The 19970-nt window shown below is 37.3% G+C and overlaps 1 protein-coding gene across 1 annotated transcript in view; it reads left to right on the top strand.

The window, feature by feature from the left end:
* GRM5 (glutamate metabotropic receptor 5) overlaps positions 1-19970 on the top strand; it is a 676146-nt gene that overhangs the window by 637386 nt on the left and 18790 nt on the right. The window contains exon 8 of the mRNA XM_007956483.2: positions 15461-15556. Within this exon, the coding sequence (XP_007954674.2) occupies positions 15461-15556 (96 nt within the window). The remainder of the gene's footprint in view (positions 1-15460; positions 15557-19970) is intronic.

Below are 19970 nucleotides of genomic sequence, written 5' to 3'. Positions count from 1 at the left end.
CTTTATTAGTTTCAGGGTAAATATACTACTATAGAAAAAGTCTGGACTCTATAGACCCCAGACTGAGACAATCAAGTCATCAGTGCAAATCTAAATCAAGTTCAGTACCAAAGAGGGATCAAGCTTCCTGTCCAGTAGTTCAGAAAGGGCTCAAGAAGGAGCAGATGTGGACTTGAGCTAAAGAGATCATGGTGAAAAAATGAGATATAGGTCAGCTGCCTACGTCCTTACACCACTTAAGAACAGAACCAGGCCTAACAAATGGCACAGCCAGTTTTGTACCCAGCATTTTATCAAGAAGTAATATACTCTGTAGTTAACCATTCCAATAACCTTGGACAAGTTACTTAATCTCCTTCTGTCTAGTTTTTCCTCATTTATGAATTAGGGATAATGATAGTACTTAATTCAGAGTTGTTGTTATCATTAAATCAGTGAATTCAGGTACTTGGAATAGTGTCTGGCATATACTAAGTGCTCAGTAAATGATGCTCTTACTGCCATTATTACCCAGCTTGGTCTTATTCCAAAGCTTTCCCAATTGTTTCTGCAAAACAGCACAAGGAAAAATCCCAGATGGAAAACTACTCAACTTTTGGAAGAATAAATCAACTATTTGGTCTAAAAGTTCCTCAGTACCTACGACAAAAGCCAGCAACATTCAGTTAATGTTTTACTGAAATGCTTCTTTAGGCAGATCCTGTTCTCCTATAGAGACCCTCCCTCTAGTCAATATTTTGTTCCTCCTTGAAAAAATTTCCTTACTGCGAATGTTATATCAGCTTGTAAAACACTTTAGAATTGGTTTTAAAATCTATATCTTCCTGGGTTTTATTGATTATGAAACAAATAGCAATGTTGAAGGGAAATACAAAACAAAAAGGCAATGACAAAGATGATTCATATATGAAAATGAGTTCTCATCATAAGTAGGATTAAAATACATCCTTTGGGAATTCTCTGGAAGCCAAATGAAAGGCTTTACTCAATACAAAATTTAACACATTTCCATAATGCTGCTATGCTGTAATTTATTAAACTGTTCCCCAGTGATTTGTTTGTTCTTGTTTTGCTTAGTTTTTGCTATTTTCTACAATGCTAGAGGGAAAAAATTTTGTACAGAAACCTTTGAGCTTTTGTCGAATTATTTCCTTAGAATAAACTCCCATGAATAGAATTACTGGGTCATTCTAGTTTCTTCTTTAAATTTTAATTGCTTATTTGTATTGTTTCCCCACCTGCCAAATTTTACCTTTCTTTTATTTTATAGAACATAGTGTAATATATTCCCTGGCAACTTTTCAAATACTTTTGCAGTATATGCTCATTTCTGACATTATTTCTGGGGCTATTAATCATGCTCAATTTGAGTTTTTAATCTAAAATCATTGAATGAATCAACTTGACATTTCAAGTCTGGGCAAAAGCTGTTTTCCTCTGTGTGGGAACATTTAGTAAACAATTCCAATGCATTTATTTGTGTAGCTGAGGGACAAAAGTGAAGTAGGGAATTACTGTGCAATAAACCAAACCAAACTCACTGCCACTGAGTCCATTCTGAGTCATAGTGACCCCCCACTGGGTTTCTGAGGAGGTAAATCTATAAGGAAGTAGATTGCTCCATCTTCCTTCCTTGGAGCAATTGGTGGGTTTAACCTGCCAACCTTCTGGTTAGCAGTCAAATGCCTTAGGCACTGAACCACTAGAACTCCTTTATTTTGCAATACTATAATACTGTATTCTTTAGATTTGGCCTTACTCTTTTCCTTTAAACTGAAGACCCACAAGGGCATTCTTTCTGCTTTCAGCTAGAATTGGCCTCTGATCACCTGGATTTAGATAGTCCAATTGAGCTTTCCTTGAACAGCTCTCTTGTAATACTTCAGAGGGATGGAAATACTCTACCATGTCAGTGCTGTGTCTCCTCTGATATCACATGGTATCTCACACATCGATACTAATTGGCAGCTCTTCTTCCTCAGGGGTGCCTTTTTTATGGTCTTCAGATTCTTGGCATATTTCTCTCTAGGTGAACTCAAATTAGAGGAAAGGCAGTCTGTTTATATATTAGCAGAGGGCCTGGAGGGTGATTTATTCCACTTGGCTGTTTCATTATTTAGTCAAATTTGTCCTTTTATGAGCCAAGTTTATACAGTGCTCAAAGCCTAGCTATACTGAGTACATACTGTTACCTTCATATGTGACCTTTTTAGACTCTCAAATGTGTTATCAGAGTATTTAAATAAGGTTTCTTCTGTATATAATGAAATGAGGTGTTAAAATCAATCAATATAATCTACCACATAAATAAAACAAAGGAAAAGAACCATATGAACATATCAATTGATGCAGAGAAGGCATTTGATAAAATTCACCACCCTGTCCTAATAAAAACTTTCAATGAATTAGGACTAGAAGAAAACTTCCTCAACATAAAGGCATAGATGCAAAACCAACAGCCAACATTGAGCACAATGGAGAAAGACTGATACCCTTTACTTTGAGAGTAGGAATCAGACAAGGATGACCATTATCCCCACTCTTATTCAATATTGTATGGAAATCCTAGCCAGAGCAATAAGGCAAGAAAGAGAAATAAAAGTATCTAAATTGGAAAGGAAAAAGTGCAACTATCTCTTTTTGCAGATGACATGATCCTATAAATGTCGTTGTTGTTGTTATGTGCCATCAAGTCGGACCCGACTCATAGTGACCCCTCTTTGAGTTTCTGAGGCAGTATCACTACAGAAGCAGATTGTCCCATCTTCCTTCCAAGGAGTGGCTGATAGGTTTGAACTTCCAGACTTCTGGTTAGCAGTCAAGTGCCTTAGGCACTACGCTACCAGAGCTCTTGACCCTATAAATAGAAGACCCTAAAGATTCTATTTAAAAAAAAAAAAAAAAAAAAACTTCTGGAACTAATAGAAGGATCTGGCAATCTGGCAGTGTACAAAATCAACACACAAAACTTGGATTCCTTTACACTAAAAAGAAGTACTCTGAAAAGCAAGTCAATAAAGCAATAGTATTTACAATAGCCCCCAATGATAAAATATCTAGGAGTTAATCTAACAAGGTGCAAAAAGACTGATATAATGAAAATTATAAAGCACTATTAAAAGAGACTCCAAGAGACCTACAAAAATGCAAAGACATCTCACTATAGACTTAATATAGTGAAAATATCAACACTGCCTAAAGCGATCTACACTTACAATGTCATCCTGATACAAATCCCAGTAACATTCTTTCTGAAATGGCAAAACTAATAACCAATTGCATATGGAAAGGAAAGAAACCTTAAATACTCAAAGCAATATAAACATAACAAAGCAATATAAACTTAACAAAGCAGGAGGCCTCACACTCCCTGATATCAAAACATATTATACAGCCACTGTTATCAAAACAGCCTAGTACTGTTTCAACCATAGACATAAAGACCAGTGGCATGGAATTAAGAAATCAGAATTAACCCAGTAATTTATGGATAATTGATTTTCAACAAGAGGTCAAAGTCCATTCAATGGGGGGAAACAGTCTTTTTAGTTTTTGATCTGCAAATGAAGGAAATAATAATTATGTCATTAGGCTACTGTAACAATTAAATAAAAGTACAGAATATGAAAAAAAAATCTATTATTATGTCTGACAAACCAATAATTCAACTAACTCTTAGTTTTCTTTCCTTCCCCTCTTCTATCAAGAATCTCAACCGAGTACAAATGAAATATGTATAAGCATGGCAGGGCTGTGATACTAGATGTACAAGGTACTAGCCCAACACAGAAGAATTAGTTCTCCTCAGTTAGGGAATAGATTAGAGAAAGATTCATAGGGCAAATAAGTCTGAAGTGGTACAAAATGCACGCGTAAGCTGTCTACAGGCATGCCTCAGAGGAATTGTGAGTTCGGTTCCAGACTATCACAATAAAGCAAATATCACAATAAAGGAAGTCACATGATTTTTTTAGTTTCCCAGTGAGTCTAAAAGTTATGTCTACACAATGTTGTACTCTACTAAGTATAATATCATTATGAAGATGTTTGAAATGTTGGGCGAATTACCAAAGCATGACACAGAGACATGAAATGTGAGCACATGCTATTGGAAAAATGGTGCCAAAACACTTGCTCGACACAGCAAATTATAAACCTTCAATTTGTGTGTATATATAAATAGACAGACAGATAGATATCCATCCCATAGTTTTTGTGAAGTGAATTAAAGTGAAGTAAATAAAATGAGGTATGCCAGTACTTGTTATTTTTGGTGATAGGAAGAGTGGCACTGCATATGGGTGTAGTGAACACAGCTTGACCAAAGTAAATGATGTTACTAAGAAGTGCTCAAAAGAAAGGATGCTTGTACTAAAGAAATTGACATATATAATTTGCCAGCAATACCAACAATGATGAAAAAATAAATGCATGGTCACATACATAAGGAGCTCTAGTCGTATAATGGGCAAGGTGTTTAGCTACTAATCAGAAGGTCAGCAGTTCAACACCTCCCAGCTGCTCTGTGGGAGAAGGATAAAGCAATCTTCTTCCGTAAAGGTTTACAGCCTTGGAAACCCAATGAGAGTCACTATGAGTTGGAATCAACTTGATGGCAGTGGGTGTGGGTTTCATTTGGTCATGTGTGTCTAGGCATATAGGTAAATTGGTAATTAATGATATATATACAAGTGTGCATAAATGGAAGTATCTAATTGTACATGTAAGTACACACATGTGCAGGCACATATATTCATAAAACGCACAGTTACGGATACTTCTCAGACATAATCAAATCATAATTTGTGTAATTGGTTTTCTAGGTTTGAAGGCTTAGGACCTTAGTCTCATGGGACCATCCAATGACTTGGCATAATACAGTTCACAAAACTCCAGTTCTGCATCCTAATAGAGTAGCATCTGGGTTATTAAAAGCTTGCAAGCAACCATTAAGACATAATAATTGGTCTCTACTTGTCAGGAGCAAAAGACAGAAGATAACACAACCACCAAGAAGAAACACATCTACAAGGCTGATAGTGTATAAGAACCATGACCTTAACTACCCTGAGACCAGAACATCTAGATAATGCCCAGCTACCACCACTAACCAATCGGACCAGGGCTATAATAGATGGTCCTGGTTAGAAAGAGAGAAAAATGCAGAATAAAATGCAAATTCCTAAAAATGGCCACATTAACTCAACCACTAAAACCTGGGGCGGGGGGACCTAGACTCACTGCAGTTAAGTCAGTCTCCACTCATAGCTACCCCTCCTTGGGTTTCTGAGGCAGTATCTCTACGGAAGTAGATTGCCCAATCTTCCTTCCAAGGAGCAGGTTTGAACTGCCAGCCTTTGTTAACATTCAAATGCCTTAGGCACTATGCCACCAGAGCTCCCACTAAAACCAGAGGACTCTCTACTACTGCTGTCCTGAGATGCTCTTCAAACCTTGAATCAAAACTATACTCTGAGATCCCCTTTTAAAAGAAAACCAGCATGACAGACGAAATGAAAGATATTACTGATTAGATCAGTACTCTACTAAATATACATCTGTATGAGTCCCAAAGGTCAACGTTTATTCCAAAGCATAGATGAGAAGATAAGGGGCAGGGAAGCCAGAGTCCTGGAAATGGCAAAACCAGAACACAATTTAGGAAGGTGCTGGTACAATATGAAAAATGTGACTAATGCCACTGATCAACTTGTGTGGAAATTGTCACAGGGAAACCGAATTCCTGTGCAAACTTCCACCAAAAACATAATAAAATACTTTTTTCTTAAAAAGGAAACTAGTGTGACCTTCAAAGAATGCACTTAACAGCAAGAGTTGAAAGGCAAAGTATAGAAAAAAAGAGTGCGGTAGCCTGTGTCCCCATGAAATGTTGTAAGGAAACATACTTATTGCCACATACGGGGAATCTAGGAATAATATCGTTTCGATGTAAAAAATTCTCATCGGGATGGTATATAAAGAGATTACTTGCAATATAATTTTATGAGTGTTTTTGAAATATTGATATAATTCTTGTCTGTTAAAGACATTCAAGGAATAAGCTCTCATGCCCTGCCCCCTCCCCCCCAAAAAAACATGCTGTTCGGAGATAATATACCTAGTGATTTCTAGTCCCGCTTCTGTGACTTTCTAGCTATGGGCCTTAACCACATTGCTGAAACTAAGCCACAGATTGTTTATATGAAAGATGAGGATAATAGTAATTACAATAAAGAATTTGTTGAGGGGATTAATAGTATAAGAAAAGGGTTTCTATAATACTGTAGATCCTACTCCAATATACATTAATATCAAACCATAGTTTCTCTCCTTACTTGATCATCACCAGTGTGTACAATTAGGCTGATCCTAATAAATGTGGCAACAATCTGGAAGACAAAATGGCAGCATGCTGCATTCTAACTCATACACTTCCCAAAGGAAGTTTTTAAATTTGAAACTGTGTTTCTTAATGATTGCACAAAATACCACCTATGAGTAGGTTGGTGTTTAATCCAAACTTTGCCTGGGGTCTAACAGCTAGTGGAGGGTCTAGGCTGGTGTTATAGGAACTTAACAGGGGAATTAATAGGATTAATAGGGTTGAATTACTACTTGGTACAAAGAATAAGCACAGACCAATCACTAGAGCAAAGTCAAGATTGGAAACTAAAGCCAATAGCATTATACCCAAAGCCTAGAGGCAGAGGGGAAGAAGAGTTAAGAGGTAAAAACTGGCTCCAAAATTTAAATAGGATGGTGCCTGAAGAATTTCAAAATTATCATGAAGTAGAATGATAACCAGTTTTATGTGGATCTGTAACTGTGACTAAGTAAGGGACAAATATGTGTGCATAATGAGCTTGGTTTTCTTTTCCTGGGCATCTTCTTAGTCTAGTGATATGAATGATAATTGAGAGAAGCCTTTGGCAAATACATGCATGCCAATGCCAGTTCTACAAATATGTGACCAAAGTTTTATTAAAGAACTGATATGGCTTCAATATTCTGCCTTGTGATATTCCCCGTTACTGAAACAGTTTGAGGCTGTAGCACTAAACCCATAGGAACTGGTTATACCTATAATTAGCATAGCCTCTGGTAAGTGAACAGTGGTATTTGTACCACCGTTATGACAGCCAATTGTTTAGGCTTTCTATAATTGTGCATTACTGACAAAACAATAATTTGTTATACCCAGTCTAGTTACTCTTTTTTCCCCTATACAAATATAACTCTTATGAAGACTCAAATGTTTTTAATACATACTGGTAGATATAAATAAGAACAAAATTTAAAGGGATGCAAACAACTAGATAAAACTAATGAACTGAAGTATTTGTTAGTAACTTATTTCTTTAGGAATGAATATATATGTGTGTGTGTGTGTGTTTGTGTGTGTGTGTGTATAAGGAATCCTGGTAGCACAGTGTCTAAGGCATCTGACTGCTAACCAGAAGGTTGGTGGTTCAAACTCACCAGCCACTCTGCAGAGTCAAGACTGGGCAGTCTACTTCTGTAAAGATTTGCCACCTCAGAAATCTAATAGGGGTCACTATGGTTTTAGTGTTTTTTGGTGTGTGTATATGTATATATATGTGTGTGTGTGTGTGTGTACACATACATACAGTGAAAACTGTGAGAGCCAGAGCTCGACAGAACTGCCTTGTTTTTCCAGGTCTTGCAGTAAAGAAAACAAATTCTATGTCATCATAGAGCTTATGTTCCACTAGAGATAGGGGGAAAACAAACAATAAAGTAAAATATAATTCATGGTGGCTAGTGCTAACAATAAAAGGAGGAAAATGTAACAGGAAGAGTAGGGCGACAGTTATAATTTTAATTACAGTAGTCATGACAGACTTCCTGATAAAGTGACATGTGGGCACAAACTTGAAAGAGGATATTTGTGGGGGAAAGCATTGCAGGCAGAGGAAAGAGCCAAAGCAAAGGCACTATACAGCAAGAGGCTGCCTGGCATCTTCCAGCAACAAGAAGCTCGGTGTGGCTGAAACAGAGGGGAGGAATAATAAATTGTGGGATCAGAGAGGTAATGGGAGGGTGGAGGTTACATAAGGCCTTACAACCCATTATAAGAAACTTGGGTTTTACTCAAAAAGATGGAAAATGGAGTTTTGGGCAAAGAGGTGACATGAAAAGTTGGACAGGAGTACTCTGGTTGCTATGTGGAAGTTGGATGGTGTTTATGTGAGTGGGAAAGGGACCAGTTAGAAAGCGTTTTCAAGGAAAGAGATGATGGTGGTTTGGGCAAATGGTAGATAGTGGAGGTGGTGAGAAATGGTCAGATTCTGGATACGCATTGAAGATGGAGCCTTAAGAATCTGGTGACTGATTACAATGTGGGTGAAAACTTATTATTTTATACCAAAACTTCCTACATTGGTTATACTTTTCCTCAAACATCATTTATCTTTTCTCCTTTTCTCTATTCTCTTGACCAAAGTCTAGAAAGTTGATTCAGTTTACATTTATTTTTTTAGAAAACAAAACTGTAACAATAAAGCCTTTTAGATTTTTGATAGCCTATAAAGTTACTTTTTCACCCCTTAATTTATTTTATATACATTCATTTGCAGAATATTTGTTGAGCATTTACATGTTGCAGGCATGATGTTCAGTTTATTCACTCTGATTTTTCCCCCTAGTCTTCCAGGTTTATGCTCAAGCTTAGCATTGAAATTTGACTTCTAGAATACAATTTGGTATAAAATGAAAAACCCTTATAGAATGTTCTATGTCATTTTCCTATAACTATCAAGAATTCCTATTGAACAACTTTTCTTTTTCTACAATTTATTGGCCAGGAATAATTCTTTTCCTTCTGTATAATTTTATCTGTTCATGGCATACTTCTGTTCCCATGAAGAATGGAAAGTACTTGGAGAAAAAGAGGTTTTAAGTTTGCTTTGTAAATGGCAATAGTTTAAATTAGAGATTTCCTTGAAGAATATATTCCTACCAACTTACTTCCAAATCTTACCCTCCTGCTCCCATTAGTGTCCAATTTATATTGAATTAAAAACTTATATATAAAAATATAGGAAAATATCAAAATTTATTCCACCTCTCTTTCACAGATTCCTTACAGAGAGAAAATTGTATCTTTCTCTGAATATTTTAAAGCATGATAGAATAAACTAGATAATATGTACAGTGGTTTTTACACACACGAAAAAATACCTCCCTGTGTTTTTCACTAAGCTGCATACCTATATTTGGAGTAGACAATGAGCTGAATGTTGTAAGAGTTCAGAAGAATTAGCTCAATGCTCTTTCAATGCTTGCACAGTAGAGTGGAGTGTCAAGCATAGTAGGAATCAGTGTGGGAGAGAAGGTGGTTGAAGAAAACCATTTCCCAATAGAATTGTAACTACTAGAAGAAATAAAATCTCGAGCAGAACAAGCCAAGGACAAAAGTTTGGGGTCAAGGAAATGGGCTCAGTACCTTCAGCTTTTACCTTTTCTGTACCTTTTTTCTTCTTTACTACAGAGATCTCTAGAATCTCTAGGTTCCCTTTCCCCACTCATCTCTAACCAAATATGTCCTCAGAGAGTCTGTGATATCACTCAGAAAACACCCCTTTGAACACGGCCATAGGATATCAACTCACAAGAGCATTTGCATGATGACCCTGCTCACCCATGAAAGATGGAACACCTTTGGTTCCTTGGTGTTGTTGGGAATGTAAGACAAGTCCTTAATTGCAATCTTCCTAGCATCTCAGAAATACCGTCATGTTGGATAAAACCACTTACACCTATTGTTCCTGGCTTCATTCCCTGAACCTTTTTGCCTTCCAAACCATTCAAATGCCCTGTCTACAATCTTTGAGTTTTTAAATCATAAATCCCTCTTCATCTTCAATCTCTTCACTGAACACTCCACATACTACTGTTTTTAAACTAAAAACTTGTTTCGTTCTAAGTACATCTTTTCCCCTGTACTCATGTAAAGTTACTTAATTGTCCATATACCTTTCCTTATTTTATACTTATTACAATAAAAACAATAAATATTCCATAGAACAGAGTTTAGCAATACAATACTGTTTTTAGACATCTTTATATTCCCATACATAGAAATATTAAACTTCATCTACTTTGAAGCTTGGATTTCTAGTTATCCCTCCATCTTTCAACTTAATTTGTAACTACTATTTACTGCCAAGTGACTTCTGGATGAAGAATTTCTGTCCATCCCAGACTCTGCTATCCTTCCAGGTTACTTTAGGTCCCACAGAAAGAACAAACTATCACCCTAGACTCATTGATTACTTTTCAGTTCTAATGATTGAATTCTAATGCAATTAGAGCCACCAGTTTGACCATCCTACTGGCTACATACGCATACTTGTTGTTACCTGGACCTTCTTCACATCACCCAATAGTAAACTCTGCCCTTTCTATCCAGCTTCAAGTATTATTGCCCAAATATCTGCTGTTGTACCTAACATACAATTTAATTCTCTGCATTTCTTCATTTTATTCTAGTCTCTCACCTCACTCTGTATCCATTTACCCATTCTGGACCACAGAGGCAAAATGTAAATTTCAGTAATCCAATGTTCAGTAAATATTAGTAAAGAAAAGGAAAATGAATGAATAATGAAGTTTTTGATCCAAATTATTATAGAAAAATTACACCTACTATCCAAATCCTAAGGAGCTCTGGTAGCATAGTGCCTAAGGCACTTGACTGCTAACCAGAAGGCTGGCGGTTCAAACCCACCAGCCATTCCTCAGAAGGAAGGTTGGGCAATCCTACTTCCGTAGTGATACTGCCTCGGAAACCTAAGGAGGGGTCGCTATGAGTTGGGGGCGACTCGACGGCAAATAACAACAACAACAAAATCCAAATCCTTAGGGATTCTTGACCCACATCTTTTATATTTACCAGACGAAGGTAAGCCCTTATAGAACTCAGTAAAATAGGCTTGGATCTTTCTCGACAAAAGAGGAGCAAGAAGTTTGTAAAAACACAAATAAATCTTCTCAAAAGGCAATTAAAGCTTACTTTGGAACAAGCTATTCTGAAATATATTAAAACTACTCTGAGTGTTTTCCATGCCAAAGGTGTGGTCTAGAAACCAAATTGTCAAAGCCATTTTGAAAAGAAATCTAGGAGTCCAGACACCATAAGAGAACTATCAGATTGAAGAACCTGAATTCATTGTCTGGCACATGGTAGACACTCAGTAAATATTTTGAGGGAATGCTTTCATTAACAATGTTATAGAAGCCTTGAACAAGTGCAGTAAGCAAATCTGTAATCCCCTCCTCTCCATTGACTAAGAGTTTATCTGCTGTCTGTGAACACAGTATCCCTCCATGCTCATGGCAATATCAACCATCAGTGTGCTGATGGCACCGAAGTTCACTAACCTCCAGATTTTCATATGCATATTTTCTTGAATATGTCCATTTGGATGTTCTAGCAGTATCTCAAACCCAATATTACAAAATGAAGCTTTTTATTCCCTCCCCCAAATATATTCATTCTTCATATTTTTCTAACTTAGTAAATTGCACCACCTAAGACAGGCCTAGGGTAGCATTCAAGACTTTTCTCTCACACACACTTATTAGTCAGTAAGTCCTACTCATTTTACCTCCTAAATACTTTTAAACTGTACTCTACTTTCATCAATAGCATCACCACCCTGTTATTATCTCATTATCTCTGACATGGACTATTGCAGTAGTAATATGCATCTTTCTATCTCTAGTTTTGTTCCCTCAAGCCTACAGTTATCTTTCTAAATTTCTGTCTAAATTTCAACTGTGACTGTGTTTTTTTTTTTTTTTTTCCTGTCTTAAAAAATCTCACGGTGGCATCTCATAACCTAGAAGATAATATCACACATGTTCTAGCTTTTACATACCTTGCTATCTTCATTACCCATCTTACCTTCCATTATTTTATACTTATTTCAATAAAAATACTGAGCAGTGTTTCCATATACATACCATGCTGTGAAGTCTGTTCATGTGTTTGCTATTGATTTCATTCTTCTGCTTGCCTACCCATCTCTGCACAGTTTACCCCTAACTCATTCTTTAATCTTAGGCATCATACTGTTTGAAGTTTGACAGCCCATCCTGTATTTATTTCTATCATAAAACTTCTCACATTGTTTCAAAATTATCTATTTACAATTTATCCTCCCACTCAAGACTGTAAATTTATCAATGGCATAGATTTGTGTTTGAATTGCCCATGTGCTCCTTACAATGACTAGCACATGGAGTAGTCAATAAGTAGTTCTGAATGATACAAGCTAAACATATACAGTACATCTAAACTTTTTGCCAACGAGTCAGTTCCAACTCATAGTGACCCTTTAGGACAGAGTAGAACTGCCCCATAAGGTTTTCAAGGCTGTAATCTTCACGGAAGCAGACTGCTACATCTTTCTCCTATAAAGCAACTAGTGGGTTCGCACCACTGGCTTTTAGATCAGAAGCCAAGCACTTTAACTACTCTGCCACCAGATCCCCTTGTAGTATATCTACATGGGCCCAAATGTGGAGGAAAAATGCAAAGTCCTATCACCATGTCCTCCACTGGATGTAATTGTTAATTCTACTCTTCATTGCAAAATAGGGCCAAGAAAAGAAAAAGATAAATAATAAACATTCATAGTTTTGTTACTAAGACTACTGACATTGTACCTTAGAATGAATGTTAATGAAAATAATACCAGTTTGGAATTTAATCTGGGGTCCCCACTCAATTGGTATGAGTTTGGGCTTATAGGCACTGTGATCATCAATATCTACCTTGTCAGAATGAGAATAAGAGCATCTACTTTTTAGGATCATTTTAAGAACTGGGAATAACATACAGAAAAGATCCTGGTGCACTCTGTATTCTGTTTCTATTATTTCTGTCATATTATAGCTTTGAATGTATTGCAGTAAACTAAGCATTTTATTTAAGAATGAGTTAATATTTCTAAAGCATTTCAACAGTGACTAGAATGCATACCATATGTGTGTGTGTGTAAAAGATATAATGTATTATATAAAAAATTAAATTGTTTTAACTACTACTTTTTAAAAAGGCTATAAATTCTGAAAAGCTTAAACTATTCCTAAATGACAGCTCATGTTTCTGAAATAAAATAATGAGAAAGAATTGTACATCTGCAATGGAGACTATTAAAACATTATTTGTTACTTTGAATAGCACATTATGAGTAAACCTAATAATAAGTGAATGTGGATGAAAATATGGTATATTTAAACATCTGATGAACATAATTAAGCTGGAATTATAGAGTTGTAGTTGGGCAAGAAGGATCCCATTTGAAAGCAAAGATGAGCTTCTCCATTTGTACAAATGGCATTTTCACCTTGTTTTGAACATAAGAGCTATTGGTTAGTTCCCTCAAAAAAAAATAAGATGGCTTGCTTTATCAGAATAAGTTTTGTTTGTGAAAAATCCTTCCAAGAACAATTAAATTCAGACAAAATGGGAAGTTTAGGAGTTATTTCATAAATGGGGTCACCTAGCAGAGTGTGTTTGTGTGTGTGTGCGTGTATGTGAAAGAGAGAGAGAAAGAGAGCTTACGAGCATGAAGAGTGCAGGTATCCTGACTTAACTATGAAAAATTTAAATGATTAACTGGCAATTTGTCTAAAAGAAGATATTTTAAAGTACTTTAAGACCCCCTATGTAAAGAAATGAATGACCATTAATGATTCCATTGATCAAACAGAAGCTTTGAAGCAGTATTCCTATTATGCAACCCAAATCACAAGTAATAAGAAAATATTTTCTGTTAAAATTTAGAGTATCATTTGATGACTGGTACTTCACAAGGATTCATTTCAAAGAGTTGTTTTCTTGGTAAAAGTCTGGTTTGTTCTGATGTTTTGCCTTCTCTGATAATGTCTTTGAGTTTTTGTTCTCTCTTCTTTATGACCTAGAGCTAAAGTTACTTGTGTACAGACTATCTTTCCTTCCTTATCCAACTAGAGTCTATGAGGCCAGAACTGTGGATTGGTTCTCTGTCTTTCTCTCTGTCTCTCTCTGTCTCTCTCTCTCTCTTCATATAAAGCCTATTGACTAGAACTTAGTAGGTTCTCAGTTCATATCTACTGAACAAATCAATTTATTATATTTATTTAAATTCATATAATGAGCCACTTTCACTCAAATACTAAGTATTATAAACATCTTAGAAGAAAAACAATAATAATAAGAGAAAGGCCCACACCTCAGAACCCATCATTATTTTCATTTTGTTGCATTTTGTTTTATATTAGTTTTAAGACAGCAGGAGAAGAAACTATAAATAATGTATCTAAATAAATCTACTAAATATCTTAGTAACTCATTGTATCTTTGCATGTTGAACATGGAAGAAGTAGTATCATTTCCAGTTCCAGTTTCAGAAGGAAAATGAATTGTTACCTGAAAGCTCTATTGGCAGTTAATGACTACTGACTTCTGATTTGATTGAGTCCGTTAAGTTTTGGTTTCCTCATTTGACAAATGTAGATAACTGCACCTTCTTTATCTACCCTACCTGCTTAAACTGATTAAAAAAAAAAAAATCTGTGAAAGCACTTTAGCTTTGAAAACTCTCATGCAAATATAAGGGCTCATCTTGATTTACCAAATAGCAGACTAATGTTGAGAATCTCACACTTTATTTTAGATGAAGCTTTTGGTTCCCTCTAGGAGTGAGGCATTGTCAATTCTTGCAAACCAGGACCCTTCTGATTTAGATAGTCCAAGACTGACTGTCAAACTTCAGCTTAATGGTTATGGAAACCTCCCACATCAAAGAACATGCACTCTTTCTTTGATATTCTTATCATCTCAGGCATAGCAGTACTCAATGAAAATTTGTTAATAACAGCTAAGTTTTTATAAAAGTGGTCATGGAAGTCAATACTATATAATGGTTAAAAGGAAAGGTTCTAAATTTAGGCCCCCTGACTTCAAATCCCAGCTCTTCCACTTACTGTGTGTCTTTCATCAACTTATTTAATCTTTGCAATTTTAGGTTTCCTCTTCTGTAAAAAAAAAAAAAAAGAAATAATAACAACAGACCTTCTGCTACAAGGCTATTATCAGAATTAAATTTAGGTAAAGTTCTAGTATAGTGTCTGGCATATGGTAAGCACTTACTTAATAAATTGAATTTATTGATATTCATCTATTTCTAGATGCTAAGAATTATATTCCTTTCATTATTATTAAATGTGATAAATTCACAAATGAATAGGCAATGTGACTTAACCAAGTAGTATTAAAATCATCCCTAGCATTAAAAGCTACTATCACTATCATCTAACAGATATCCCAGGAACCCCTGGTTTTGGCATGGGCTGGCCCCACTCTGCAGCCACGGCTCTTCCCCAGCCTGGCAGTCAAGTACACAATCACGTCTTTCTGTTTGCTCCTGTCCTTGTTCATGCTCACTAGGTACAAAGACAGGAGACTGGCCCAGCACAAGTCGGAAATAGAGTGTTTCACCCCCAAAGGGAGTATGGGGAATGGTGGGAGAGCAACAATGAGCAGGTAAGCCAATGTGAGTGGCCTGAGGTGGTGTGAAATAAATGTATGTGAGCAAGAGGAACAGGCGGCTCCCTGGTCCAGGTCCTCACTAAACTACATTCCATAGAGTATGTCCAACCTGGGCCACCACTGGTTTTCTGTATGTGTTTGATTTGGAAAACCCATGTCATTCTCATGTGAAGTGATGGGAGCCTCCTGTCCCAGATGCTGCTGTTTTCCCAGGGCTGTATGCTTTGCATGTCTGAAGGCTTAGCTCTCAGTCAGTTCTCCCCTTGGTTTTCACTTATTAGTTAAATGGTTCTGGAGTTTGCAAAGTGGAAGAGATTGGAGGAATTCACAGGACTGGTCCATCATTTAGTAAAACTAATGCAAAGGCCCGACTCAACAGCACATAACAACAACAACAACAATGCAAAGGCCTAGAACTGATGTTGAGGAAAGGACTGCCACTGAGGGAAGACTTCAGTGCCTGATCCCAGAGAAGCCTGGGAAATAATTTGACTTCCTTTGACTATAACAGCACTTCACAGCTGAGGTCAAATGCTGTCCCAAACCAGTGGACTGCAGTAGCAAGGGACTTTTCTTGAACTGAAATGGAGAGAGCTAATTTTTCCTCTAGCTTTGCACCTCCTTTACTTCTTTCTGTTTAGTGTGAATACTCCTTGTTGCTGCGCTGTGCATGTTTCTTCATACTAGTTATCCCCAACTGAGTTATACATAATACACTGGGGTGTTTTGAGCTAAAGCATCAGCTGAGCTGTGTTGCATGAAATGAACGTGCTTTATTGCATGGGACTGGGCTTCAAGAAAAGGGCTTTGGAAATAAAGATAGATTGCCAAGATTGACATTAAACAGTTCCAGGATCTGGAGGAGCCTTGAGTTGGGGCAGATCACCCACCATGAGCTAACTCTCCACCTCAAATTTGTTGTGGCATTTTCTCAGTCCATCTCTGGTACAGATGTATGGAAGGGAAGCTCTTAAAAATCAGCCTAAATCAGAGAAAGGGGAAGTCCAGGGTGCAGGGTATATATAAATATGTGTGTGTGTGTGTGTGTGCATGTGCTGAGAGCAGAGCTTGTGTCCCAGCTGCATAGCAAAAAGATAATCCTGTTGAATTCTATTGAATTTTCACCTCCAGACAATGTGTTTGCTTCCTCAGTGGTGGGCTCCTTCTTGTGCTCAATATAATAACTTACTTTTTCCAAGGATCACTGCATTGTACAACTGCAGAGGGGGGCTATTCACTTTGCAGTCTGTGAGAATAGTGCCCAGTGCCATGCTGTATACAGCCTGAGTGGTCATTCATGGCAGCCCTGGTCCAGGGCTTGGCTGACTTTGTCCAGAGTTCTGAGAGATGAGAAACGTGATTGTGTGTGCATATATAGGCACATAAGTGTGCACGTTAATGTATCTGGTGGCCTTATGTCGATGATTCCTTTATACAGCTATTTTTGGGTCTCGGAAAGACAGAAAGAAGGGTCTCAACGGATCCATTTGTGAAAATAACAGATTGTTATTGAGACTCCTGGCTTCCTTCTACTTAGATATGACACAGTGGCACAAGTCTTACCCTTGAAAATCAGGCACACAGCATCGAAGTTGGCTGGGCAACATGGAAGTGACTGCATCAAATGAAGGCTCAGGGCTCTGTCCAGCATGAGTTCTGATTTGAGTCAACAGTCTAGAACCGGAGTTCCCAAACATAGCAAATCTGGCTGTTGATCAAATCTACTGAAGCAAAATTTTGGGGGATACAGCCTAGTTTAACACGTTTCCTAGGTCATTCCAGTTTTGTCACGTCATATTGCTGTTTTGTAAACAATTCGCTTGTTTAGGAGATGACATGGAGCTGATCATGTGAAGCATTAGATTTCAATTCTACCACCCACTATTCTTGGGAATGTTAAGTCAATCCTGGGAAGTCTCAGATTTTAATAACCTGGAGATTAGATTTATCCAAAGCTGTCTTGAGTGAGAATAAGGAAGTAAGGGAGAAAGGAGGGGACAAAGAGGGACAGGGAGCCTAGATCAAACAGATCAAGTTTCCTTATGTCAGATGCAAATCTGCTGATGTAACCCTTTGAGAAGTGAATGTGTCCATCTGAGAATGGTCTAATTTTCTCTAGGACTGAGCCATATCAGGAACAGCAAGATACTTCTTGCCTTTTGTTTCCTCATTTTTTGGATATAGCCAAGGTCATAGCAAGGCTTATTATATTGATATGTCCTGGTAGGGTAGAGACAAATAGTGTACTCTGTAGTAAGAATGGTTCTGGTTAGGGTAATCATGTAAGTCTCACATACAGAACTATTGGGAACAAATGGTCTCCCCTCATTATCTCCTCTTCCTTTCCATTTCTATAGCCTTGAAGAAAAACTGACAAAAGAGTCGGGTAGGGAACCCTTCAGTGCTCGAAGAGACCTTTCCCTTAGGAAACAAAAAGAATCTACAGGCATATTAAAGGAGAAGCTAAAATTCCTGTGGTCTTTTTATCTTTTTTCCACCTGCTCATCTGTTTAAATAAACATGCATGTGCACACATGCATGCACATTGACATTTATCCAGGACAAAAAAAAAATCAGTACACATTAAGGGAAAAGATACCAGAGAGGACACTTTAGTGTAAACAATTTTAAGTAAGGAATTAGAGCAGTAGTCAATTTGAATTTGCATACTCTGGAATTTTATGGTAAGACAGTGGAAAGGATAATATGTATATGAAACTTTTATATGTCCTTTTAGTATCAGCAGGGTGTTTCGGTGGTGCTGTGGTAAAAGCATTGGGCTGCTAACCAGAAGTTTGGTGGTTCAAACCCACCAGCTGCTTTGCAGGAGAAAGATGGAGCAATCTGTTTCCATAAAGACTTACAGCCTCAGAAGCCCTATAGTTCTACTCTATTCTAAAGGGTCACTATAAGTAAGAATCCCCTCGAAGGCAGTGGGGTTCTCTTCCACTCTTACTCCCTCCTACATTTGCTTCCTAGAGTCAAGGATCATAAGGGCCCAGGTTGCCATTTTCTCTTGGAACATCTGTGGCCACTGCCAAATAACTAGTCAAAAGGAGGGGCTAATGGAAACTCAGACAGTGCCAGGAGTGCAATCCTTTATCTCATTGGCCCATGTTTTCTGAATAAAACTACAGAATGGGCAGGATCCTCTTAATTCATGTGGTATTTCCAGAGCCAAGTTGCCTATTGGGCAGAGAAGGAGTTTTACATTATATGTAGTAATAGCACAGCATATTACCATCACAGTGATCTCTAAGTGTGGCAAGGACTTAGAGACAGACCCTCATTTCCTTGCCTTCTCTTTCCACCCCTATAGTTGGACAGGAATGAGAACATTCTATGTATCCTTAACACTGTAGATTGATGAAGTATTATTTTGCTGTGTTCTCTTAAGTGAACAGATATTTTTGTTTTTGTTTTTTTTCTTTTCCTTCTGTCTGAATACAGTGTAACATGTCATCTTTTTATATTTTCGCAATGGAAAGTCTAAGTGTGTTTCAGAGCAGAGTCTTCCTGACCATAGGAGAAGTGAAAGAGAGCTCGAAACAGGGAAGTGCTCTAAGATCTGGAAATTCTCTAACCCCTATTACCCAGTGAGTTCATACTGAAAGGGTCTGACTTCAGGAATGACTAAAACCTCAACAATGAACGTTATTATTGCCTAATTAGTACCTAAGGCATTTGACTGCTAACTAGAAGGTTGGAGGTTCAAACCCACTAGCCACTCCTTGGAAGGCAGACTGGGCAATATACTTCCATAGAGATAAATGCCTCAGAAACCCAAGGAGGGGTTGCTATGAGTTGGATTTGACTCAACAGCAGTGAGTTTTCATGAGTAATGCCTCATCAGGGGCCTGCATCAGTGTTCTTGTTGCATTCTGTTTTCTACTATGCTCATTTTGTATCCTATAAACTAGAGGCCTAGACATTCTGGGTCTCCAAGTATGTCTGAGAAAGGGCTGCCATAATCAAATAAAATAGATGGCAGAGCTAGAAGGAAGAATGGTGGAAACAGGTTATTTTCATGACAAACAAATACATAATTTTTATTGTTCATATTTCATGATACAGGAGCTCAGGTAGCGTAGTACCTAAGGCACTTGACTGCTAACCAGAAGGCTGATGGTTCAAACCCACCAGCCACTCCTCAGAAGGAAGGCTGGGCAATCTACTTCCATAGTGATACTGCCTCAGAAACCCAAGAAGGGGTTGCTATGAGTCAGGCCCGACTCAACAGCACAAAACAACAACAACATTTCATGATACAGTGATGTGAATTATTAATTCCCACAAAAAATTTGTTATCACATAGTAGATGCACCATCTGTGTTTCATGAGTATAAATGTTTAATAAACTCTTACAGATTCTGGTAACACTGTTGTGATAATGTTGTTGTTATGTGCC

The sequence above is a fragment of the Orycteropus afer genome, unplaced genomic scaffold (assembly GCF_000298275.1).
Source record: "Orycteropus afer afer isolate SDZICR_OR568_19922 unplaced genomic scaffold, OryAfe1.0 scaffold00626, whole genome shotgun sequence".
In the NCBI taxonomy this organism is placed as follows: Eukaryota; Metazoa; Chordata; class Mammalia; order Tubulidentata; family Orycteropodidae; genus Orycteropus; species Orycteropus afer.
Note: the sequence above shows the minus strand (reverse complement) of the source record. Positions and strands in the feature narration are given on the sequence as shown.